We start from the raw sequence: 26,511 nt of genomic DNA, 5'->3' as shown, positions 1-26,511 counted from the left end.
GTACAGAAGAGCTGAACGATAAAGGTCTAAAGAACAAGGTCAGCGTCAAAAAAATGCAACAAAAGGTTAAGAGCCACTAGAAAACCGTCAACAAAATAAAACTAGTTAAATAAAAGGAAGACAGACGGAAAAAACCAAATGAAATCCCTCTAACATGAGGCCTAAATGAAACCTTCTAAAGAAGTCGTCTCCTCGTCACTAAGCACAATGGACGGCCTGCTGACGCATGCGTTTCCCTCATTGTTGTGGAAATAAACTTAGTTCTGAGTGGCGCCGGTCTTGTCGTTTGTGTTCTTCTTCTTGAGTCCTGGTCTTCTGCACCTTGCCTTTACTACTTCAAGCAAGAACCAACTAGCCCAAGCAAGACTTTTACTTGATTGTATTGGTGTGTAGCGCCTGCATAAGTAGTTTAATTAACAGGCCTTCAAATATTATCATTTACCTGCTATACGTAAACTATTGCATGCGGCCTATTTTCTCACAATATAAGCTTGGTACTAAAACAGCTCGCTGAGGAGGCTGGAGAAAATTTTCCTTCACTTCGTATATTGAATGAAAACAGATCGAAAACGTGTATTGAGTGTGTATCTACAAAGCCCGTAATCAACCGAAGAAACTATTGCTCCAACTATTGTCCCCTCCCCCTAACTCGCCCCCATTGCGTTCAAATGTAAATTCACTGCGGTAATTAGTTCAACAGGACAACGAACGAAACTTTTTCAAGTGCGTGTCTTGACCCTAGCAAGTACACTGCGAAAACAGATTTACGTGACATTCGCAAAGTTGAACTTCATGCATAATTTATTTGTCGATGCTCGATGCATGAGTTGTGCTCACCAGTTACCTATGCAAGCCTATAAAGCGTGCATTTTTATTACTTACATTGCAATGAACACTGGCGACTCAACAATAAAGGCCATCGCCAAAGGTGCACGGAAAACACTCGGTCGGTGGTCTGCAGAACTGGAGTCGATGCGCTATTGTGTGTTAAGAAATACGCTCTGCGTTCAGTTACCCCATGGAACACAATGCAAAACGGTATATTTTGTACTGCATATATGCATTGTTGCGAATTGCTTACAAAATGTGACGCTTTTCTTGACTCATTGCATACGTCAGGTGGTATCATTGCTTAAATTATGCGCGTGAGGATAAAAAGTCTCTGTCTGAGAAATTTGAGTTCGAAAGCAGCTTTGTCATCTGCTCAAAGCTACGAACCACTGTTCCTAAGGTAGCTGTCGAAACGCTCGTCTTGCAACACGCGTCGTTTGTTTCTGGTTTCATACCATTAAGTTCAATCGAAACACTTTGTCTTCACGCCAAGCCGCGGGTGCAAAGATTGCCATTCTGCCCCTTCAGATATCTGCTATTTTGCAGAGAGAGGCTAAGGTAAGTGAACGAAAAGAAATTGTTAGCTTGCTTCGGAGACCAGCTCATCAATTTGATCTTTTGGCAGAGCAGTTACTATATAAGAGCTGCACATAATATGAACTGGGAATGTTCTTGGACTTGAATTTAAGAACGGCGCGAAAAATATGGACAGGAAGAAAGACGACAGGACAAGCGCTGGCTGCGGATGGGCGTTGAGAGCAGCCGTCCTGTCGTCTTTCGTCCTGTGCTTGTTTTTTTTTGCCCTGTTCGTAAAATGAAGCTTAACCAATTTGCCCAAATGCCTGCTCTCGTAAACTTTCGTTCTTAGAATGCTTCATCAGCGTACTTTATTTCTTTAGACTGCCGTTTATGCCATGCTGAGGAAAGGTGACGGAAAATATGGCAGGGACAGAAAGGGACACGTCAGTGTCTTATGAGCTCTGGGAATAGGTAATATTTGCTCTGTCCATTCTCGATACTTGGTCGCTGACGCATTAAGACTACCTATGAAGCCCATAACAGATTTCATAGTAACTATAAGTATTCCCCTCTAACTCTGACCATTTCTGAGAAAAAGCGGGTGAACAGATGATATTGCTGAGAGTGCAAGTACAATATTTAACGCATTTCATTTATTCGTCACTGCGAAGCGAACTGCAAATTTTAGTTAACGAATATGCAAAGGAGTACAATAGAGTGGAATGACGAAGAGGTCACCTATGAATCTGTATCGAGAGCTGAAGCGCGAAATGATAAAGACGTTTGGTGACTGGTCACGGGGCAGTTCTCTGCCTTCTGTAGCCAAATCATATTTACTATGACGGAGTTGCACTAAAAAAAGAAATGCCGTTGACGATCATTCAGCAAGATTTGTTTAAATATCACAGCAGGCGTCCTGCGATAAATGGGGACGCAGTTACCCAGCTTGGGGCCTTGGCTTTGATGAGTTATCGGGGGGAGGGACGTAAATGGCTCTGCGACAGTGGCTAGTAAGAGACGCCGAAGGAATTGGGAGTGAAAAGGCACCGATCACTGCATCTAATTGTTCTTTAGTTTAGTGACCGGTTAGTGAACTTTACTGCTGTCCTTTGCGTGCTGACGTAGCGTAACAACCAGGTGCATGTAGCACTTTGAATGCGCAAGTTTTCCCCATCCGTCCCTCGTGGCAGCTATCGGTTTGTGAGGCTATGTCACGTTGTATCGCCATTGAAGTTGGCCCAGGTCGTAACAGTACAGGTTGTAAAATTTCTTCGCCATAGTACAATAAATCAGTCATCATGCCATTTCTGTCATCACCGTTCTGCTATGGTCCTCAACACACGGGTTTGTGTCCCAGAAAGAATTTCTTGCCTTACACAAACAAGAAAAAGATTGATCCATCTGGTGAGGCTTCGCAGAACCCCAGTGCATGCTGGATGTCTAGCGATCTGCCAAATTTGTCACGTAACATCGACACCAGAGGGCTATCAAAGGGCTACAAGCGAGTGCAGTATCAGCATACGATTCTTCGCCTCAGTGAAACTGAGGGAGAAGAGATTGCCTGACCAAAAGATATTGACGGCTAAGGCAGTATCCGTCTTCTATAGTCGCTGTTCTCGCCAGTGGCAACACCGTCGTCATGAGAGTAGTGCAGATAATGAAAGGACTGATAAAGTTAGCAGTTTCTGGCATTTAACTGCTGTCGCATTTGATGAAGTGTCGAGAGATCCGGTCGGATGACCACCTTTGCAACCTACGTGGACTTCGCCGGAGCGGTAGATGGATATGACGCTTACCTTGAGGTTACGTAAGGCGGCACCCATTGGGAAGCACTTTTACGTCATTGGGTATTACTGCAGAGTACTTTCGTTTCGTGGTATTGCAGTGCGCATGATACACGTGGGAAGGATAATTAGTACAATTTGGACCTTGGCGATATTACCCAGGAGATTGAAGCGATCAACATTGCTGCAGCAAAGAATGCTGCGATAATGTTGCTCCAATCGCATGGTAAAGAAAAGCGGGGAAATAATAGGTCCTCCATGCTTCATGGAACTACTAATGTAAACGGCATTTGAAAGGCACCCATCGCGAGCAAGGAGAGTTGAACAATGACAAAGCACAGTGGAAGCAACATTATTGTGCTCTGAAAGAGAAAACGAACACATATGGCAGACAAAATCGTATGCTTTCGTGAGGCCTATCTCACCTCCCCCCGCAGAAAAAAAACATTTGTCGTGGGCGTCACTCACTGGTAAGCTCATTTGCGAGCGATGTACATGCCAATTTGTATTCAGCTACCTTTTCATCGTATGTTTTATTAAGAAAAATGACAATTGACATCGCAAATCCCCATCAATTTGGTCAAATATAAGCGAACATACTGTAATGAACTTCGGACAAAGCATTTAGTATATAGCCACCAAAAACGCTATTGCCTTTTATTAGTGCAATTTGTTATGAAGACAGCAGCTTTTAGAGAATGACTGTGACAGGGACCTCCAACGCAAATCTAATTGTAAATACCTTCAGTATGATAGAATCAGGAATACGATGCTTTGTAAGTCACCTGAAGTCACAATGATCCCGAAGAATTAGCATATATATGATCCAGACAACATTCCGAACGGGCTTGAATGTGGGTGTATTAGCATTATATTTTCCTTTCTGCCCCTATGTCAATGAGCCCGATGTATTCGGTAATGTCAAACAGCATTTCACTACTTCTCGTTTCAGGTGGGGCTGAAAACAATCGAGACAGGTGGCTACAAGTGCTTTAACGGGGATCTCCCCATTTACATAATATTGCAATCTAGACTTGTGACACAGGCCACACCGAGCATAATAACAGACCTTATAGAGCGAGTAGGAACCTCTAAATATTTAGAGAGAATAGAAGTTCAATCAAAATGACATGTAGAGCATTGGCAACGTGTGACAGTAGTGAAGCACGGGCACAAAACACAATGTCCATGACATCGGAAAGAAAGTTTAGCATAATTACGAAGCCCTGAAGTTTTCTACTAAGACGAATGGTAGCTGCTGACTACAATGCGCAGTATATAAGACACTGCGCTTTCGGAATGGCAGCAATCGTAACACATACATTATTGCAACAGAAGAAAGCCGAAGCAGCTAAGGACAAAACTATCAAGCGTGGTAATCGAGCCAATAAATGTGGAGAAGAATTGCAACGAAAAAATTCAGGAAGGAAGAAAATGACATAGTTAATTAGTATATTCGCACATTTGCAATATTAACGTAGGTAAAAATGAGGAAGCATGTGAGGACAGCGAAATGCCGCACAGCGCATTAGGCAGTATGCATTAAATTTGAACGCATGCAAATTGTGCCCCGTTGCCAGGACGTAGAACGGGCCTAGTGTGAGTGATGAACTGATGGTTTGACTTTAAAATTTTGGTGAACTGTTGCGACAAGCCTCATTCACCAATAATACGCAGAGAACTGAGGTGTTCGTCAGATATATTAGTTCTGTATCTCGACTCCCCTCTTTTCATTCTGGAAAAAGCTTTCTTACAGATGCAGGTAGGGCCAATAATTGGCATGTACCCAGAGGCGAATGCCTTGGAATTTAGAAGCTAAAAAATTACTTAGATTCTTTTTGTACTTTTTGTAAGATTTCGTTACTTATAGTTGAAAGGAACCTTACAGTGCGTCTGTAGTGAGGTTTTTCAATTAATTAATCTCTGATAAACCAAAACCTCAGCACATGAAGTGACGAAGTCGTTCGTTGCGACACAACAAGCCATCCATTTTGCAATATACAGCACAGGAAACAAAACATCACGAGCTAATCAAACACAGAAAGAAGAAGTCTACAAGGAAAAAGTAAAATTCACCAGGGGCCGACAGTTTCATGGTCTGTGTTTAAGCTGCGAGATGGACTAGTAGCGGCGATGGAGACTGCGCTCGGAGTTGAGTGGCGGTGGCGAAGCTAGAGACCGCAGAAGAAAAATCCGTGTCACCCACAGGATCCAAGAATGCAGCAGGAAGTTGGGCTGTGGCCTTGGAAACATGAACAGGTGGCCTTGGCACGGCAGAGATCTTGACACGGCACACCGACTTCAATGGCTTCACCGCTGCTCCGGGTGCACAGGCCTCATTTCTCCCACGTCGATCGGCACCTTCCTGCGATCGACGGTAGCATGATTGATAGAAGGACGAAGACGCAATCGGATGGATGAACAGACGAAGGCGGTGTGACAGCGGTGGCATCACGAGGACTGTATTTTAACGAACGCACGACGAAGACTGCACGATCACGACGCGGTGACGGAATTGACAAAGTTAGGTGGATCACAAAACGACAGCATGATGACGATAGTGAGGCGATGACGGTATGATGACTGTGTAACGAGGATAGCGTGACAAATAACGGCATGGTAAAGGTAGGACCACGAAGTTGAAATAACGATGGATCGACCACGGTGATATCAAAACGACGGTATGGCAACGTGTGCATGACGACGACTGTATGACGACAACCTAGTCACGGCGATGGCATACAAACGGCATGAGGATTATGGGTTGACGACGTCTGTATGGTGACACTGGCATGACGACGACTGCATAAGGAAGCCTGTGGGACCACGACGGTATGACTACAGACGGCTGAGAAAGCCAGAGTGACGGCGATAGAATGAGCAGGATGGCATCATGACGGCAATGTGACAACGAAAGCATGAAGAATATATAAGAAACACGGCGCGACAACGACGGCAACACGAGAGTTGAATGACATAGCTAAAATGAAAACGATGCAATCATCACGACGGTATGACGACTAAGAGCATCTAGTGGGCCAAGCTATTCGACAGCGTTGGTCCCTGGGTCAGTGACCAACGCTGATTTTCCTACGCGCATCGGCAACTCCGTCACCTGGGACTCGACACCCGAGCTCGCGTTCTTCAGGAACGTTGAGGACGTGGGCTGGGAGAACACCGCCATGGAGTTCGGCAGCGACCACTACATTCTCGAGACCAACTTCAAGGTGTCTCGGAGTAGCATCAAGGAATTCACGTTCATCGATTGGGACCACTTTCGCAAGACTCGCGAAGAACCCGGCAGAGCCAGAGCGCCCGCCACTCTCGAAGAATGGTGCGAAGGCGTCCGGAACGACGCTTCCGCGGCTACCAAGAAAGTGGAAACCGATCTCGACGTCGAGCGGATAGACAGCAGACTTGCCCACCTGATCGAGGCCGAAAACTCCCTGGTCCACCGATGGAAGGGTCAAAGGCTCAATGCAGACTTCAAAAAAAGATCGCGGAGCTCAACAAGGTCATCGATGATTGCTGCAAGGCGCTATGCCAGCAGCAGTGGGACGAGCTCCGCGAATCCATCGACGGACAGATGCGCAACGACAAATCCTGGGGTATGCTGAAGCGCCTTCTCGACGAAAGCGGCTCGAAGTCAAATGAGAGGCATACGTTGGCCCGGGCCCTTCACGAAGCCACCAGGTCTCACACGGTCGATGAGCTCGACTCAAAACTCGTACAGAAGTAGTTGCCCGTCCGTCGTGACGGAGATCCGGTGACCCAACTCCCGGACTACCGAGGCCCTCCACGCCCCGAGCTCGACGAAGACTTCTCCGTTGCCGAGGTCAGAGAGGCCATCTTCGCGCTCAACCGCAAGTCTGCGCCGGGTCCAGACGGAGTCACCAACAGAATATTGAGAAACCTCGAGGACACGTCGATCGTCTTTCTGACCGACAAAATCAACGAGTCCTGGAATAGCGGCGTTGTTCCTGCAGAATGGAAGATGGCCTGCACGGTGCTCATTCCCAAGCCCGGCAAGGCCCCGAACATCGAGAACCTCAGGCCGATTTCTCTAACCTCCTGCGTCGGCAAGGTCATGGAGCGCGTCGTCCTCAACAGGTTCAACGGGTACCTCGAAGACAACGAGGTTTACTCGTACAACATGATCGGCTTCCGCGCGGGACTCTCAACGCAGGATGCAGTGAAGCGAATGAAGCATCAGATTGTGGATGGCCGTTCCAGAGACGTCAAGGCTTTGCTCCGTCTGGACCGCGAGAAAGCTTTCGACAATGTGCTCCACAGCTTCATCGTAAAGCGCATTGCAGACCTGGGTCTCGGTTCCAGATTCCATAGCTACGTCAGCTCTTTCCTAACGGACAGGAAGGCCAAGCTTTGCATTGGGAACTTCCGCTCCGACGATGTGTCCCTCGGAGGGCGGGCACTCCTCAGGGCGCCATCATCTCACCCACACTGTTTAATATCTGCTTGATTGGTCTTTCCGAGAGGTTGGCACGCGTAGAGGGCGTCAAGCACAGCATATACGCCGACGACATCGCCTTATGGTGCTCCGGCGGCTGCGTGGGCAGAGTCGGAGAATCCATGCAGGAGGCGATCGACGTGATCGAGGAGTATCTCCGCCCCACCGGAGTTCGATCCTCCCCCGCCAAGTCGGAGCTTCTGCTTTATAGAAAAGAGAAGGGGGGCCGACCCAAAGATTGGAAGCCAGTCTCCGAAAGCAGCATCAGTCTTGGCACTTGTGACGGGGGGGGGGTGATAACCAGGGTCGACGTTATTCGGTTCCTGGGCATGTTTGTAGAATTCAACGGCGGGAACGGAACGCCTTTCCGCAAGATCATCGCAAAGACGGACAACGCTTTCCGCCTCGTTCGCAGAATAGCAAACCGGCACCGAGCTATGAAGGAAAACAATCTCCTCAGGCTTATCAATGCCTTCGTACTATGTCCCTTTACGTACACAATTTCTATGCACAACTGGCTGAAAGCGGAGCGAGAGACGCTCAACGCTCTCATCCGCAAAGTGGTCAAGAGGGCTCTCGGGCTACCCATCAGGACCCATACTGAAGGCCTCCTCAAGCTGGGGGTGCATAACACTGCCGAGGAGATTGCCAAGCCAAGAACACGCGCAACGGCTTTGTGAAAGGGCAGTCGACAGAAACTGCCTTACTTACTCAAAAGGAAATTATATTGCAGTCGTTTGAACAGCAATTATATACTCTGCACATCTTTGTTGATTTTTCGAAGGCGTTTGATTGTATTATTCATTCCACACTATTCAACAAACTTGAACATTATGGATTTCATGGCGTATTTCTTGAATTAATACTGTCGTATCTGCAACACCGTATGCAACAAGTGATCACAGAACGATATGTGTCTAACTTAAAGCCAGTTCACGCGGGAGTGCCACAAGGAAGTATTCTGGGGCCCCTGATTTTTTGTATTTATATCAATGACTTAATTACTATAGATAATAATGTCAAATTTATGATATACGCGGACGACACAACTATTCTGGTTACCGCACCGAATTCCACAGAGGCTATCGGTATCGCAAATGAAGCACTAACAAAACTGTCCTCGTGGTCTACCACAAATTCACTTAAAATACTAAGAAAACAACAGTTGTTCTGTTCAGACCGAGAAATCGTACTGTCACTACAGACCTAACATTACAACTTAATAATTCTATTATTCCGATTGTGCCTACAGTTTAATGTCTTGGGGTTGTATTCGAACAACATATGTCGTGGAATTTGCATGTGGATTTAGTCGCTGCGAAAATATCCCGTGTGAGTGGAATTTTATGCCAGGTTAAGATATTTTCTCCCTAAAAGCATCAAACTTCTCCTATACAAATCCTTGCTTCTCAGCCAAATTCACTATTGCCATCTTGTTTGGGGTACTACGAGACTTTCTAATATCATCACATTACACAGAATACAAAAATGGCCGTCCGTAGTATTCTGGACGTTCCCCACGACACACATACGCACCCACTTTTCAAAAAACTGAATTTACTCCCTATACCTGATATTTATGAGCAAACATTAATTCACCGATATAAGGCAGGTATTAACAGAAATAACAACATGTTAAATACTATGTCGAACTTAAAACGTAGAGATGGGAGGCTAAATATGCGCAGTTGCGAACTCTGGGAAATGCCACGGGCAAGGACTAATTACACATACCAAATGTGGCGCTTTACGTTACCATCTTGTCTAAATAAAATCAACACTGTATAAGTTTCATTATTGTGTTCTTTTTCTTGTCTTTTCTTTGTTTCCGCAAAAATTGAAGAAATTGTTTTTGTAACACTGTATTTGCCGAATTGTGCATTGCCGTATGTTTTGTGTGACACATTTGTTGATTTCATAAATGTATAATGTGCATTAGTAATTAGCGTTAATTCTTTCGGTTTCAATTGTACGTGAGTGCTATATGTACCGCATATACATTCTGTTTCACTTGAATTCATTTTACATATATATGTATGTATATATTATATATATGCATTATGTCTGTATCTCGTGTTATTGGGACTTAGCTAATTCTAGCTTAATATGTAATACCTAACCCTATGCTCTGTCACTGCTTGTTAAAAGGGGCTGCGGACCTTTTCAAGCCATAAAAGGCTTTTTGTTCGCGGTCGTCAACATTGTGGTGTTGAAAATAAAGTGAATTGAATTGAATTGAACTCACTCGCCTGAGCACCACAGCGACAGGTAAACACATCCTCGAAGAGCTGGTTTACCACCCTGCAGGATTCCCGATGGTCAGTACCCCGATCCCTAGGTCATTCGAGACCAGTTCGAAGTGGCCCCTGTGCGCCGAAACGTCCATCCTGTCGATAACGAGGGCAGACGCAAGGCCAGAGCAGCAGCCATCTTCAAACAGATCAAGCAACGAGACATTAGAGCAAGCTTCGTCGACGCCGCGGAGTACAGCGATGGGAAGACCTTTGCCATCATTGTGGTCGACTAAAGTGGCAAGATTTCCAACGGCGCCTTCATTAGCACTTCAGACCCCGAGTCGCCGCAGATGCCTCCATCGCCCTCGCCCTGCTAGACAGTCGTGGGTCCGAGATATATAGCGATTCTAAAGCGGCAGTTATGACTTTTCAGACGGGTTGCATCGCCAAGCAAGCTGCTCGTCTTCTTAGCAGCTCGCGTCGATATGCTCTTACGCATCATTCAATTCACTGGTTTCCCGCTCACGTAGGGTCGGCCGAGGGTGCTCCCCCGAACCATAATGAGTCTGCTCACGAGGCTTCGCGTGACCTCACCGACCACGCTTCCTCTGCAAGAAGCACCGACTCCCCTCCTCCCTGCTGCTACAGGGACGCTCCCGCTACTCACAACGAGATTATTAAATTCTTCTATATGTCTAGAAGGGTCTTTCCACCCCCTCACCCCAAGTTGAATAGGGTGCAAGCCGTTTCGCTTAGGCTTCTGCAGACCAGCACGTATCCGTGTCTTTCCGTTCTCCACGAGGCTTACCCAGACGTCTATCGCGATGCCGCCTGCAGCACCTGTGGGCAGACCTCCACTCCAGCGCACATGCTCTGGGAGTGCGGGTCGACATACCCCAAGTTCATCAAGGAGGAGTGGGACTCGCTTCTGCGTAGCCCCGCTCTAGAAAAGCATATCCTGGCTGTCCGGCGTGCCCGCGACCGGGCCGGTGGGCTAGACCTGCCGGTCCCGACGTGGGACTAGCCGGGTGCGCGACGAGTTCGCGTCCTCGCCGGACCTGCAATAAAGTTTCTTCACTCACTCACTCACTCACTCACTGGGTCAGTGTACAAGGCGTGATAAGAGTAAGTTCACGAGGCTAGAATGACAATAAAATAACCGTGAAGGCATGACGACTACGAGCCTAGTGGCGCAAGCTAGTGGCTCAAGCTAGTGGACAATTTGGGCCCCTGGGTTGGCGTAAGAGGCTAGATAAATCGATCGGTTGCATATATATATATATATATATATATATATATATATATATATATATATATATATATATATATATATATATATATATATATATATATATATATATATATATATATAGCTTTAAAATGGCAGAAGTAGGCAAAGAATGTCAGTCGTTTAAAGAGATAAGCAAGTAAACGTATCAGTATTGTTCAGAAAAAAGTTGCTGTGCAAGCTTTCACGAATACGTCCGATCGGGAATATATTGCAGTGCTATGAAGATGCTGATAATATCATAAGAAGCCAACAAAGACACGAAGGACAACACAGGGGAATTGTACTTACTAATTGAATGCAAGAAATGATAAATGAATCAAAATTAAAGTGGATGAAGAAATAACTTGCCGCAAATGGGGGAAGAATCCCTCGTCCTTGCATTATGCGCCCGATGCTCTGCCCATTGAGCTACCGCGGCGCCGTTTTCCCATCCACTTTCTGGGCTATATACGTGTTACTACTAGAACTAACTGGGGGATTGTTCGCCAGTGCCAACGCTCACAAACAATGGCGGCGGACGTGGAACATACTTTCTGTCGCAGGCGTCATGAGTACGTGACCTTTTTGGGTGACGACAACTGGTCAATAACACCCCCCCCCCCCCCCATGCTGCCTGAAGGCATCAATGTTTCCGGATTCGAGACCCTCGTCACGTAACGAACGCGAGGAAAGGGGGTTAATCGAGGGGCTTGATACTTATTAATAATATCGTAAGAAGCCAACAAAAACCCCAAGGACAGTACTGAGAAAATTACTTCTACTTACTAATCGAATTAAACAAACAATTAGTTAATGAAAATGAAAGTGGATGAAAAGACAAACAAAAAGGTGCTGATGTAATTTATGTCCGCACAAAATGTAATACCAGCGAATGATTGCATTCTTTTATGCATGTGGTAATTACAAATTGTTGCTGGGTTGCAGGCATGAAGTAGCTGAGCGAAGGACATTATCTTCAGCAAAGATAAAGGACACCATACAATCATGAAGCAGTGCCCAGTACTGTCATTTTTTGCATCTGGCGTAGTCGTCGCTTTAGTTCGCCTAAGCGGAATTGAAGCTCGGCAGAAGACGCCTGATATAAGAGAGGTAAGTATCGCTTCGCGCCACATATGACCGGCAAGAATAAGCGCCCTTCGCAGAAGGCTTGTGTAGGCCCAAGGAAACAAATTTTGCGACCGCGTGATTAGAAGTGAGCGCAATGATAGAAATGAAATTACGTTACAGTCTGAAAATACTACCTTATCTCTTACTGGCAGCGAAACTGGGCAGTGGATCGCACAGGTGGTGCAACGTGGCAAGCATTGCTTCGGGCTTAAACCGTCTGCTAGGCTCTGCATACTTCCCGACTAGGCAGCGAAAGCAATGCGGTCATTTTCATCAGCCTGTCTAATCATTTTCGCGGTCGATCATGTCGATAATAACAGGGGAGTTTGGGGTGTGAGCAAAAAGATGTTCGAAACAAGCTTCTAATCAAGTCGGTATTGGAGAATTCTGTAAAGTTGCCTGAAACAAACAGCAGTTGAGCCTGGGCTGAGCCTTGGGGCTCGCACAAGGCAGATAAATTTCTTCGGACATGAAATCTGTACCTTTTTTTTTCGCGGTGAATCTCGTGCATGGTAACGAAGAATAAATGAAGTGAGAGTGGCTCATGCGCACAAGTTTCTTTAGTGCTGTTATATCCTGCGTGTACTCGGAAACATCCCGCTGTCAATGAGCACTCGTCTTTGCTGCTTTGTCGTTCGTTACAGGTTCCATTTAAGCATTTATTAGGTTCGAGAACTGTTCAGTTAGCATTGGGGGGGGGGATGAAGTCAAGATAATAAAACGTTAGGCGTATCCCTACTGAAGTTTCTCGCTTGATTCTATCTCTGACATGCTCAGTTTTTACTTTCGTATTATTTGCAGTTTCTCAATGGTGCTCAACCAATATGGGCGCGCTTGACGACCGCGGGACGAGGTCCTGACTGTATGGTGGACATCATCGACAAAGTAGACGGAAATAACGTGCTGCTTCGCAGATTTATTGGTCACACTAAATTAATAATGAGGTAACATTTAAGGTATTCTGAAAAGTGCGATTCCGCAGTAACCGAATAATAATTTTTTTGCAGTAACTTCCAGAAGTTTCTTGAAGGACATCTTGGATCGAGTAGCGGTGGTTCCAGAAGTGCAAGCTTGGATGTAATGAACGTCAGTCAGCGAGGTAAGCTGAGAGCACTGTATATCGTAATTATTGTTTGCAGTGCAGAAAACGAGCTTGACAATATTGTCTTGCTCGTTAAATGTACCTATCATCAACGTACAGAAAATTGCGTCGTAAAATATCTGCGACAAGCCCCTCCATAAATGTTCACATGAACCATCGACCAAGCGAACAGAAAACACTTTCCGCAAGAACGACAAGTTTCGTGAGCGGCACTAAGATCGTATGCCGGTGTAATCTTTCATCCCCACTAGAGCGGAGTTGTCGAAGCAGAACATGTTTTTGGAAGGTTAGCCTGACACCATTCAGTGCCTTGACTTCGTGGAATGACGCTTTTGTAGGATTTTTGAGAAGATACTATGTACGTACTTACTGAAATACAAGAGAGGTTATCGAAGTCATGAGATATGGTAAGATATTTACGGCAGTGAGAAAATCGTGCGTCTACTGCCATAGTGACGTTCCTCATCAAAGACGCCCTCAACACAAAAGGCATTCTCGCGCTCCTTTAGGATATGCAGAATGAGTGACAGACTCTTAAAATTCGTTTGGGCTACATCGCACCCATGGGCAGGTTTATTTAGGTTTTATTTGAGCTCGTGTCACGTTCTATCATGATCCTAACACTCTTTACTCCTTACTCCAGATTAGGGCAGCGAATCCGTCTATGCACTGGGTAACATTTATGTTGTTTTCTCTCATTTCCTCATCCTTCTACAGATTAAAGAATGTAAATAGTAGCATCTTCGTATTGTAAAAAAATGTGTGGCATCAAATAAGCATTCGTTTTGAGCGTGAGGAAAAGGGCATTGGTAATAATGAGGTAGAAAACAATGTAGGAGAAGTCCGCATGTTAGTGCCAAGTGCTAGAAGATGTTTGCGAGAATCAGTAGTGAATGTGTATAAAGTCGAAAGACTATATTGATTGGCGAAATCCACAGCAAACAATTTCATAGAAGTTGACTGAAGCAATTGATTTAGTTGCGGAGTAGGCCACAACACTAATTGTGCATTGAATTCATGGAAGCATTTAAATAGGATAAAATAGTCAATTTGACTTATGTCAGTTTATCTGGTTATGGAAATATCATAACTTTACGCACAGGTGCCGCTCCTACAAGTCAGGAAAAATTATTATATATGAGCCCAAAAAGCGACTGTGGAGTTTTCGAAGTTCAAGATCTAATAAATGGTGAGTATCTCAGCAAATTCGCTGTATATACGAGAAATATATTGTGCAGTAAAGGGCAATCTAATACCTCTTATTTCTTCTCGTGAAATAAACGCACACGAATATTAACGCAATTATTATTTGCCTATACTTACAGCGTTTTGATCTGTCTATGTATGTATGTATGTATGTATGTATGTATGTATGTATGTATGTATGTATGTATGTATGTATGTATGTATGTATGTATGTATGTATGTATGTATGTATGTATGTATGTATGTATGTATGTATGTATGTATGTATGTATGTATGTATGTATGTATGTATGTATGTATGTATGCATGCATGCATGCATGCATGCATCTATCTATCTATCTATCTATCTATCTATCTATCTATCTATCTATCTATCTATCTATCTATCTATCTATCTATCTATCTATCTATCTATCTATCTATCTATCTGTCTGTGTGTCTGTCTGTCTGTCTGTCTGTCTGTCCGCCAACGCAATGGCGCAAGTTGTATACCAACTTTCATCTCTAGCTCGTGGTCGTGATGCCGTCAGGGTCAACCCCAACGTCGTCATGCCAACTTCGTTATCTGACATTCGCCATACCGTCGTCTCACCTTCTACGCTTAGCTAGAGGTCCAAGCTGTCTAATATTTCGGGCCTCTATGTATGTCCATGAGGTCGTGATGCATCTTGGTCATTCAATCATCGTCCCTTCAGCTTGATCATACGACTCTCATCATGGCGTCATCGTCACGCCTTCGTCATCATACAGTCTTCGCGTTATAGGTGTCTCATGCTATTGTCGCCATACAGTCGTCATCATGCATTTGTTGTCCTACCGTCATCGTGAGGCCACCGTGTTCCTTCTACCATCATGATTTTCACTTCGTCGTCCCACTTTTGCCACTCCGTCGTCGTCATGCCATCGTCGCTAAATAGTCGTCGTCATGCAGTTGTCATGATGCTGCTGTTTTACCACTTTTATCTCTTCAGAAATCTCATCCCGTTGTGCTTATGCTGTAATTTGAACCTTTCTGTCTTCATTTTATTGCAATTATGCCGTTATTGCCATGCTATCGTCGTCACCATACAATTGTCGTCACGCTGTTTTGTTTACCTTATTCGTCTCAACAGTAACACCATCCCATTCTCCTTAAATCATCGATGCCATAATGCCTTCGTCTTTCAATTGACGTTATCTCTTCCCCGTCATTTTATTGTAATCCAGCTATCGTCCTTCAATCGTGATAATGTAGACGTTGTCAAGGCATTGTCTTCATTGTGTTGTAGCCACACAGCCGCTGCCATGCGTCCGTCATCATCGAGTCACCGTCATGTCATCGACGTCATAACGCCTTCCACGATCAATTGAAGCCATTTTTTCACCGTCATTATATTGTAATCTTACTGTCTATGGTGACTGTCTAACCATTTTCGCGTGCCGATTCCGACTATACTATAGTTTTTATAGCTACGGATACTAACCACCAGTACGAATGGTATCAAACGGTAAGTGGAGCTTTTTTGTATTTTCCCCTCCTGACAGCTGCCGTTTTGAAAAGGTGTCATTGAGGCGCTGCGCCTGTGGTTGAAACTCTTCAGGCCAGGTGCCAACACAATCTCTCCAAATGACTTCAATCTACACAAAATACACCGAGCCCCAAGTAGACTCATTTCCAAGTCTGCAGTCATCTCCGAGATAAAGCAGGAATGCTTGTTTTCGCTATCTCTCTCTCTCTTGGGGGAATCAGACGCTGTTAAGAAGCAGCGCTTCTGGTCAAAGACGCTGACGCAGTCTGTGGAAACGCCGCGCCTCTGGTCGCAGTATCGTCTGCCAACAGAGGCGGTCGCAACGGCTGCGGGGTGTTCCGAGAGGGTCACTGATTGGCTCCCGCGTACGGGTGAGGAATGCTGGATTGCAGGTCGCCACACAGTGCAGTTTAATTCCACACAAAACGACATCCCAAAAGCATGCTGAAGGCATTCTTCGATAACAACCGGGGTTGATTTTTCATTTTCTTTGTGCGTTTTATTTTACTTTGAGCGCCATTAGAACCCAACTTTCGCTCACAAATGCAACACATTTCGTTCAGATAAGTCAAGCAGTTGTCGCGTAAATACATTTCTCCCTTTTACATGTATTTGAATTGAGAAATCGGAGTTGACCTCGTGTTAAAGGCTTCCTCTTCAGAGGGAGGTTTAGCTCGGTGACAAAGCTGCTGAGGTGCGTGCTCAGCAGCGCAACGGCACCACGCCGCCACCACGGAGGGTGAATTAAAGAGGAGATAGTTTCCTTTCGAGGCTCGCAGAATGAACGGCGGTCACTGAATACAATAAACTACGTCGAATTACTCGAGAAGCCAAGTTCACAGTCTGCGAATACTAGGAATCAACAGTAGTAGAAATGCTGTTGGCATCTTTTGAAGCTTAATGAGTTGTTCTATCTGCTCTTTTTCAGCAGGGGCAAGTCGCACTTATGAGCTACGCTCGAAAAATTCCCTTGACAAGGAAGCAGAGGATGTGCAATGTTTCGTGGTGTACAAAAAGACCACGAAAGGCAAAGCAAGAAATATTTCTCGCGATCCCGCTTGTGAAGATATACTCAAAGGAAATGATAATCTTATGCATTCTATTAGCATGGGCGGAGGATCAGTGGGCTTTTATGGATTTATGCTAGGAGGATATCCTTTTAACCCTGCTACCGCCTTTCTTGAATATTTTGCCATGATACCAGTTTTACGCCCAGCATAGCAAACTTGAGACGCACATGAACTGCCTTCCCTCTATCCTGGGCAAATGGACTACTGTATTGTTTGTGAACACATATATGTTCTTGTAGATAAGTGGAAAATAAAATATTTATATTAACATGTTTGCGGACTTTATTGCGGTTGAGAAATATCTTCATGCGAGTAGCATATTTAGGGCTATCTATCTATCTATCTATCTATCTATCTATCTATCTATCTATCTATCTATCTATCTATCTATCTATCTATCTATCTATCTATCTATCTATCTATCTATCTATCTATCTATCTATCTATCTATCTATCTATCTATCTATCTATCTATCTATCTATCTATCTATCTATCTATCTATCTATCTATCTATCTATCTATCTATCTATCTATCTATTGTAGTGGGTAATATGCAAGTGGCACTGTAGTTGTAGTGAGTAATATGCATGTGGCACTGTGCGGACTGCCACCGCTGCGGCGCGAGACACGAGCGCGGGTTGTTGATGCGAAGCGCTAGGACTCGTGATCTAGAGCTACCTGCGATCCCTCGAACGAGCTACAATAAACCCCATTTCATTTGGTGGAGCTGCGGGGTGACCTCGAAAACTGGAACTCCGAAGCCGGACGCTACCGACTGCTGCGACCATGCCTGACGAAACCACCCAGGAAGATGCACCACAGCCTCCGACGGTCATCGTTTCCGGTGCATTGCGCCAGCGTGATCCTGCCATCTTTAGCGGCACCGATGATCATGACGTGGAGGATTGGTTGTCATCTTACGAAAGGGTGAGCCAGCATAACAAGTGGGACGACGTCACGAAGTTGCACAATGTGCTGTTTTACTTTACCGGCGTCGCGAACCTCTGGTTCCGAAACCACGAACACGATTTCACAACGTGGACCAGATTCAAGACAAGTTTCACAGAAGTGTTCGGGCGCCCCGCTGTGCGCAAGCTTCGCGCAGAACAACGCTTACGGGGGCCCGCGCAACATCACGGTGAAACGTTCACAAGTTACATCGAAGATGTCATTGACCTGTGTAAGCGCGTGAATCCGTCAATGGCGGAACAGGACAAGATAAAACACATTATGAAAGGCATTGATGAGGACGCATTTCAAATGTTGCTAGCGAAGGATCCGCGTACCGTGGCCGAAGTTATCAACTTGTGCCAAAGTTTTGACGAGCTACGGAAACAACGCATCTTAGCTCGGCGCCCACCGCCTACGGAAGATTCGTTAGCAGCATTGGTTATTGGCGACAACCACACAACTTTGCTGACGCAAATAAAAGAATTTGTGCGCGAGGAGGTCGCGCGACAGCTCTCGATTTTGCCGACCACGGAGAAGCCTTCTCAATATTTGGCTCCAGCGATCCGACAGGTAATTCAAGAGCAAGTGACCGAAGCTCTTCCACCTCCGTGTCAGCCGGCTCTCGTGGCCGCGCCTCTGACGTATGCTGAAGCCGCTGCACGGGCGCCTCGTCTGCCGGGATTCTCGCCTCCGCCTTCAGCGCCTCCCCAGCCGGTGTTCTCTCATCCGCCCTCGCCTCGCCAGCAGGTCGCTCCCTTTTTCAGCGCACAGCAGCAAGGCACAAATCCTTGGCGCACTCCTGACAACCGCCCAATATGCTATGCCTGCGGTACACCGGGACATGTAGCGCGCTTCTGCCGCCGGCGCTTGCCGGCCTTCGTGGGCACCGCGCGACCACCCAGCTCCGGCTTCCGACCATACCGTATGCCTCAGCGACCACCACCGGAAGTCTACGCTGCTGATGACATACCAGCACCGCAGTCACAGCTCTACAATACTCGTCGCTCGCCTTCCCCTCGTCGGCGCTCACTCTCACCCATGCGTCGTAGGCCCAGTGCCAGTACTACTGAGGCGGAAAACTGATTTCCGCAGTTCCTGAGGCACGAACTGCGTCATCGTCGGAACATCAAAGTCCTCGTTTTTCCCCCGCTAACGTTATTGAAGTGTCTGTTGATGGCATCAAATGTCTTGCGCTCGTCGATACAGGTGCTGCTGTATCTGTGATTAGTGAGAAACTTTGCCGTGCATTACGGAAAGTGACCATGATGCCTTCGGTATTATTGCTTAGAACAGCCAGTGCACAACAAGTTCAGCCTGTCGCTATGTGCACTGCCAGGGTGTTGATTCGAGACATTTTGTATTCGATTGATTTCTTTGTGCTAACTTGTTGCTCCCACGATGTGATTCTCGGTTGGGATTTTCTGTCGCGCCATCACGCCGTCATTGACTGTGCACGTGCTGAGGTTCAGTTCTCCGTTCTGTGCGATTTGCCGTCTCACGACTTTCAAGTTCATGATGTTACCAGGATCTGTGTAGCTTCAGATACTGACCTTCCCCCTCACAGCGCGGTATTTGTCCCTCTTTCATGCGCATCGCTTGCCGAAGCGTCGGTCATGTTTTCACCCGCTGCCGTCTTCATTCGCCGCCTACCTATATTGTTGCCTTTCGCCCTCCTCACAATTCACCATGGGACTGCAGCAATACTGATTTCTAACCCAAATTCGTACACTTTGGCTTTGCACTGTGGCGAGACTATTGGTACCATCCAGACTGTGGACGCTGACGTTATTGTGCATTTCCCTGTTCCCGACGACGTGGATACTGCCAACGTAACAGCACTGGCACCTCATGTGCCATCTAACCGAGTACCACCGGATGTTTTTTGTCGCTCTATTGCCGATGACCTCGAGCCGACACAACGTGAGCGGCTTATTACTCTTTTAAATGATTTTCACGCCTCTTTTGACTGCAACCAAGCATCATTAGGCCGCACCAGTACCGTCTCTCACCACATTGATACGGGACACCACGCACCATTACGCCAGCGTCCGTACCGCGTGTCATCCAACGAGCGTCGTGTCATCGCCGAACAAGTTGAAGACATGCTTGAACGTGGTGTTATCCAGCCATCCTGCAGTCCTTGGTCATCTCCTGTAGTACTCATTAAGAAAAAAGATGGCTCGATTCGTTTCTGTGTGGACTATCGTCGCCTCAACAAGATTACACGAAAAGATGTCTATCCTCTACCGCGCATAGATGACGCCCTGGATTGTCTTCATGGTGCCGAATTCTTTTCTTCTTTGGACTTGCGATCGGGCTATTGGCAAGTGCCAGTGGCTGAATCCGACCGCTCGAAGACAGCTTTTATTACGCCTGATGGCCTGTATGAGTTTACAGTAATGCCATTCGGCCTCTGCAATGCACCCGCGACATTCGAAAGGATGATGGACAATCTTCTCCGAGGCCTCAAATGGAAGACGTGTTTGTGTTATTTAGACGACGTGGTAGTTTTCTCCCCTGATTTCACCACTCACCTCTCTCGTCTACGCGAAGTCCTTACTTGCCTTACCACCGCCGGCCTTCAACTTAACTTGAAAAAGTGCCGCTTCGGAGCCCGCCAGCTGACCATACTTGGCCATGTCGTGTCCAAAGACGGCGTCCTTCCCGACCCTGACGAACTTCGTGCTGTCGCAGAATTTCCGCGGCCGACTACCGTGAAACAGCTCCGCAGTTTCGTCGGTCTTTGCTCTTATTTTCGCCGCTTTGTGCGCAATTTTGCCTGCATCATCGCTCCCCTGACGAAGCTTCTGGCTGGCTCTGGTGACCTTCGCGACTGGACTCCGGCATGTGACCAAGCCTTCACCACTTTGCGCCGTCGGCTTACCTCACCGCCTGTTCTACGCCACTACGACCCGAGTGCACCGACTGAAGTTCATACCGACGCCAGCGGCGTTGGTCTTGGGGCCGTCCTTGCACAACGGAAGCCTGGCTTTCCAGAATATGTGGTTGCATATGCGAGTCGTGCTCTCACGAAGGCAGAATCCCATTATTCTGTCACGGAAAAAGAATGTTTAGCTATAGTTTGGGCCTTAAACAAATTTCGCCCTTACTTGTATGGCCGTCCGTTCGACGTTGTGACAGACCACCACGCGCTCTGCTGGCTTGCGTCACTGAAAGACCCGTCGGGGCGTCTTGGACGTTGGGCTCTTCGGATCCAAGAATTTGACATTCGCGTCATTTATCGATCCGGGCGCCAACATTCTGATGCAGATGTGCTCTCCCGTGCGCCCATGCGATCCGACGAAAGGCCACCTTCACCCATAGAGTGCCCGGTTGCTACGCTTGCCGTTAGTGACATGCCGTCTGAACAGAGAAAAGATCCGTGGATTGTGTCTCTTATTGACATTCTCAGCAGTTCTTCAACGTCTACATGCCCTCGAGCCATTCGTCGCCAAGCCACCCACTTCGTGCTACGGGACGCCATCTTGTACCGCCGAAACTATCAGCCCGACGGTCGCAAATGGCTGCTAGTCATCCCTCGCCATTTGCGTTCCGCCGTATGCACGTATTTCCATGCAGACCCACAACAAGCTCATGCTGGCGTCCTGAAAACCTACGAGCGGCTCCGCCAGCGGTACTACTGGCGCGGCATGTATTCTTATGTCCGCAAATACATTCGGTCATGTGCAGCCTGCCAGCGACGCAAGACATCTTCTCATACGACAGGCCCTCTGCAACCTTTACCTTGTCCTGCACGTCCTTTTGATCGGGTAGGCATCGACCTTTATGGGCCTCTTCCATGCAGTGCTACCGGCAATCGTTGGATAATTGTCGCAGTAGACCACCTGACAAGATATGCTGAAACTGCTGCACTTGCTTCGGCTGCTGCTCGCGACGTCGCCGCATTCATCTTACGGCATTTCGTCTTACGGCACGGCGCACCGCGAGAACTGCTCAGTGACCGAGGCCGTGTCTTCTTGTCCGAAGTTATTAATGAGCTCCTCGCCGCGTGCCGCACTATTCACCGCACCACTACGGCGTATCACCCACAAACTAACGGTCTAACGGAACGATTCAACCGCACCCTTGGGGACATGCTCACCATGTATGTTGCGTCGGATCATTCCAATTGGGACGATGTCCTCCCTTTTGTGACGTACGCATACAATACCGCCGTTCAGGCTACCACAGGCTTCTCACCATTTTTCCTTCTTTATGGCCGTGAACCATCCACTACCCTCGACACCGTACTCCCATATCACCCGGATGCCTCTGAATTCACCCCTCTTTCCGAAGTTGCTCGCCATGCTGAAGAGCGCCGCCAACTTGCTCGCTCGTTCACGTCGGATACCCAAGGAATCCACAAAGATCGCCACGACAACGATCAGCCCACACAGTCCTTCGCCGTGGACTCTCACGTCTGGCTTCGGCTGCCCTTCCAAGCTCCAGGCCTTAGCCCAAAGCTTGCTCCAAAATATCAAGGTCCGTACCGGATCGTCGCGTGTACTTCGCCTGTGAATTATGTGGTCGAACCGGTGATGCCATCTCCGGACAAACGCCGCCGTGGCCGCGAGACTGTTCACGTCAGCCGCCTGAAGCCGTACCACGACCCCCTTATCGTATCATTGCCTTAGGTCGCCAGGATGGCTCCTCTTCGCCCCGGGGGAAGTTGTAGTGGGTAATATGCAAGTGGCACTGTAGTTGTAGTGGGTAATATGCATGTGGCACTGTGCGGACTGCCACCGCTGCGGCGCGAGACACGAGCGCGGGTTGTTGATGCGAAGCGCTAGGACTCGTGATCTAGAGCTACCTGCGATCCCTCGAACGAGCTACAATAAACCCCATTTCACTATCTATCTATCTATCTATCTATCTATCTATCTATCTATCTATCTATCTATCTATCTATCTATCTATCTATCTATCTATCTATCTATCTATCTATCTATCTATCTATCTATCTATCTATCTATCTATCTATCTATCTATCTATCTATCTATCTATCTATCTATCTATCTATCTATCTATCTATCTATCTATCTATCTATCTATCTATCTATCTATCTATCCATCCACGTTTTTGCCTGTGTCTAACCGTATTCCCTAAAGCCCTAAACATAACAGAAATTCTTTAAAGATTTGTCTCGTGCAGATCAGGACCTCTCCTTTTCTGGTTCTAGTGCTAATCAGAAACTCGCGGGACACGGCTTCCTCGGGAGCAGCAGTAAGACATTTAGCACACTGGGGATGCGCCGCCCTTCATAGAAACTCATTCACTCAACTTGGGTCACAGGAAATGGGCCACTCTTCAGTTACGCTAATGGTTCGTCTTTCTTCTTCTGGCGAGGCCGTGGTCAACCACGGGAGTGAAATAACTTTATTGGACATCCGGCGAGGACGCCAACTCAGCGCTCACCCGGCTAGTCCCACGTGGGGACCGGTAGGTGTAGCCCACCGGCCCGGTCGCGGGCCCACCGTACAGCCAGGATTTGCTTTTCTAGAGCGGGACACGCAGGAGGGAGCCACAGAAGCGAGTCCCACTCCTCCTTGCTAAACTTGGGGGTATCTGGACCTGCACTCCCAGAGCATGTGTGCTTGGGTGGAGGTCTGCCGGCAGGACGGGCCGGCGTCGTCGCATGATGTATGCAGGGGTAGGCTGAGAAGGAAGAGGAATGGACGGTGGTTATGTGGCAGCCGCTGAAATAACGTCCTCAAGTTTTTAACTGCGGTTTATAGCCCACAGCTAAGGGTGACCTGCACATCAAACAAGATCTGTAATGGAACCAACCGGTGACCACAGATGCCCGCAACTCCACCCGTACCGCCCCTGAAACCAGCTATGAACCTTCCGCGAGTGTGTCAGGAGCTACAGCTAACATCACCCTACCACGGACGCCGCATGACCAAGTTATGCAGTTCTCCGACTCTGTCGTCACTGCTGTCACGCGCATGAGGAACGCGGTCAGTGTGAAGAGACACGTACTTGAAGAAAAATACTTCAAGAGACGCTTTTCTGCGAGGTCTGCCAGACTACAGGTCACATTTTCCTGTGCCACCGCTGCCACAGCCACAGTAGAGCTTAAAGCCGCAAGCTCGCCGCCCCGAAGAAATCCCCTGCAACTGGAATGATATATGGAGAGCAGAATGCAGCATTTATAAGGAATACAGGTACTTTTCTCAAAGCATGATCGCAGGTAAAGACTTCGTACATGGCAACAAACTATAGTAGGGTTCCGAACAGGCCCGAACGTTTCGAGCAAGCCCAAGCAGCCTTTCAAGCAAGTTACGGCAGCTAATACACAACTCAATACAAAAGAAATTAGAAACAATGCAACAAGAGATCATATCTGCGACGCAAGCCCTCCAAGGAGAACAGGAACCAGTAGTAATCAACCCGCCACCACACAGAAAAAAAAATGACAACCATCCCATTCTGTGAAGATAGAATGGCAGTGAAAGCACTTTGCTGAGAGGTGTGGTGCCCCACACCTCTCAGCAGAGATTACTTGCACGTTCCGCACCCCTTGAAGTCGGCCACGTCACCGGGAACGTCTGGGAACGTACGGGACAGTACCTTTAGCGCATGGTCCCGTTTAGTCATGTCTGGCACATTTCCGGTCTTCGTCAGGTAGTTCTTGAACCACAGAGGGTCGCTCACACTGCAAATAAATCCGAAATGTTTATCCAGAAAGTATCGTCGCAACTTGGCAGTCGCACCTTTGAAGTCGTTCAGTCGGTCCATCCGGTACCTCTTCCGCCGTATTGGTGCCCGGTCTCCGGATTGTCGTTTTCGTTCAGCATCGCGAGAACGTACTTCGTCGGTGGTCGTTTGGCGCCGGCGACGTTGACATTCTCGTTGCTGTTCCCTCCGGGGCTCCTCGTACTCCTCGGCGCTCCTCGTACGTGCCCTTCGGGTGTACGAACTATACGTGTCCTCCCCATCGATAACGCAGCTCTTGACTGCATCACACCTCCTTAATCAATGGCTCATACCTCCGTAGAAGCGGCCTCCCAATTACACGAGAGAACTGAATTCTATGCTGCAATGGTGAGCGGCAATGGAGCCTGCTGTGGAAGACGGCGACGCTGGCGCCATTGCTGACGATGAAAGTTTTTTGCACAACGGAGCCACCTGTGGAGGAAGACGACGACGACGAGCGCGCGAGCAGTCGCACTACCGCGTTTGCGCCGTTGGAACCGAGAATCTTGAGTCCCTTTTGAAAAATTTGCACGAAACATTTTTTGAAAAACATCTGTTCTTACCCGTGTGCTTGGGACCTCTTTGGGTCCCACGTATGACAAGAATAATTCAAGGGCGCGTTACAGGTTCCGAGCCCACAGGGGTATGTGCATTGAGCTTGGACCCTTTCTGGACTATCACCAGCATCCACCCACATGATTCTTTCTGTTGACAGACGTCGAAAAAGCTATGGAAGGTTAGTAATATACAGCTTTCAATGTAAAAAAAGTACGGCAGAAGCCATCGCACGATGGCTGTTGAGGGTAATGGAATCTAGTGACCCACCGTATTGCTGAAGTCTTGTTTATTTCAAATATGCAGTGTCCATTCTGAAAATCGTTCCTTTGCTTATATGCCATATACATTGTCTCCGGTATCAGCCTACTTTGGCAAGGTCGCCCTTGAGTATGACCGCATGGCTACGACTGTACGATGCTTTGCAACACGCTTCTAGTGTGGCTTTTCAACACGCTCTTTGTGTTGATCTGCGTAATTCTACGAAATTCTCACTAATTCCGAGTTAGCGAAAGAACTTGAGCATCTCCGTTCTGAAGTCTCAGAAATGCGTCAAAGTCTTAGTGTGTTTAATGAATTGTACGAATCTGTAAAAGCAAGAAATGACAACCTTTCATAGAAAACAAATGCTTGAGAGACAATAATAAGTCTTTGATTGAGAGTAACAAAAGCCTTTCACAACGACTAGCTGACCTTGAGCAGTATTCGAGGCAAAACAACGCAGAAATTAAAGGTATTCCAAAGACTGAAGGAGAAAGCTGCCTAACAATAATCCAGGCTTTAGGTGACAAAATTGGGTGCCCTGTCACTGCTGGTGACATTGACATTGTTCACTGCGTACCTGCCAAACAAGGAACCGCGCGGTTCTGCTCGCGAACAACAAAGGCTGACTTTGCTTCCAAAGCGCGTAAAGCAAGACTCACAACAACTGCAATAGGGCTACCACATAAAGCACCCACTTCTATTTTTGTTAATGATCACCTCACACCCGTTAATAAGCGGCTTTTTCCAGAGGCACTAGAGCTCAAGAACTCTAAAGGATGGAAATTTCTGTTGACCGATAACTGTGCCATTAAGGCCAAAAAGTCGGAAAACACCCATGGTCATCGCATATGTAGTGGGAATGATTTGTCAGTCTCCAAATAATTTCTTCCATGCTTGCATTAGCGTCTAATTCATCAT

The 26,511-nt window shown here is 47.1% G+C and overlaps 1 protein-coding gene across 1 annotated transcript; it reads left to right on the top strand.

The window, feature by feature from the left end:
- Positions 1–1,149: 1,149 nt before the first annotated feature.
- LOC142587032 (uncharacterized) lies at positions 1,150–17,393 on the top strand. Its single transcript, XM_075697915.1, has 6 exons — positions 1,150–1,389; positions 12,052–12,216; positions 13,036–13,178; positions 13,242–13,333; positions 14,439–14,525; positions 16,980–17,393. The coding sequence occupies exons 2-6, from the start codon at positions 12,112–12,114 to the stop codon at positions 17,270–17,272; spliced, it is 720 nt and encodes a 239-aa protein (XP_075554030.1). The 5' UTR covers positions 1,150–1,389; positions 12,052–12,111; the 3' UTR covers positions 17,273–17,393.
- Positions 17,394–26,511: the final 9,118 nt, after the last annotated feature.

Source organism: Dermacentor variabilis, chromosome 7 (genome assembly GCF_050947875.1).
Source record: "Dermacentor variabilis isolate Ectoservices chromosome 7, ASM5094787v1, whole genome shotgun sequence".
Classification (NCBI taxonomy): Eukaryota; Metazoa; Arthropoda; class Arachnida; order Ixodida; family Ixodidae; genus Dermacentor; species Dermacentor variabilis.
The sequence above is the reverse complement of the archived record's forward strand: the minus strand, read 5'-3'. Positions and strand labels throughout refer to the sequence as shown.

Bases quoted from the DNA above. Each gene is read 5' to 3' on its own strand.
- LOC142587032 (XM_075697915.1), top strand. From the start codon at position 12,112: ATGAAGCAGTGCCCAGTACTGTCATTTTTTGCATCTGGCGTAGTCGTC. The intron at 12,217-13,035 runs GTAAGTATCGCT...TATTATTTGCAG, and splicing joins AGACGCCTGATATAAGAGAG to TTTCTCAATGGTGCTCAACC. The intron at 13,334-14,438 runs GTAAGCTGAGAG...CTTTACGCACAG, and splicing joins AATGAACGTCAGTCAGCGAG to GTGCCGCTCCTACAAGTCAG.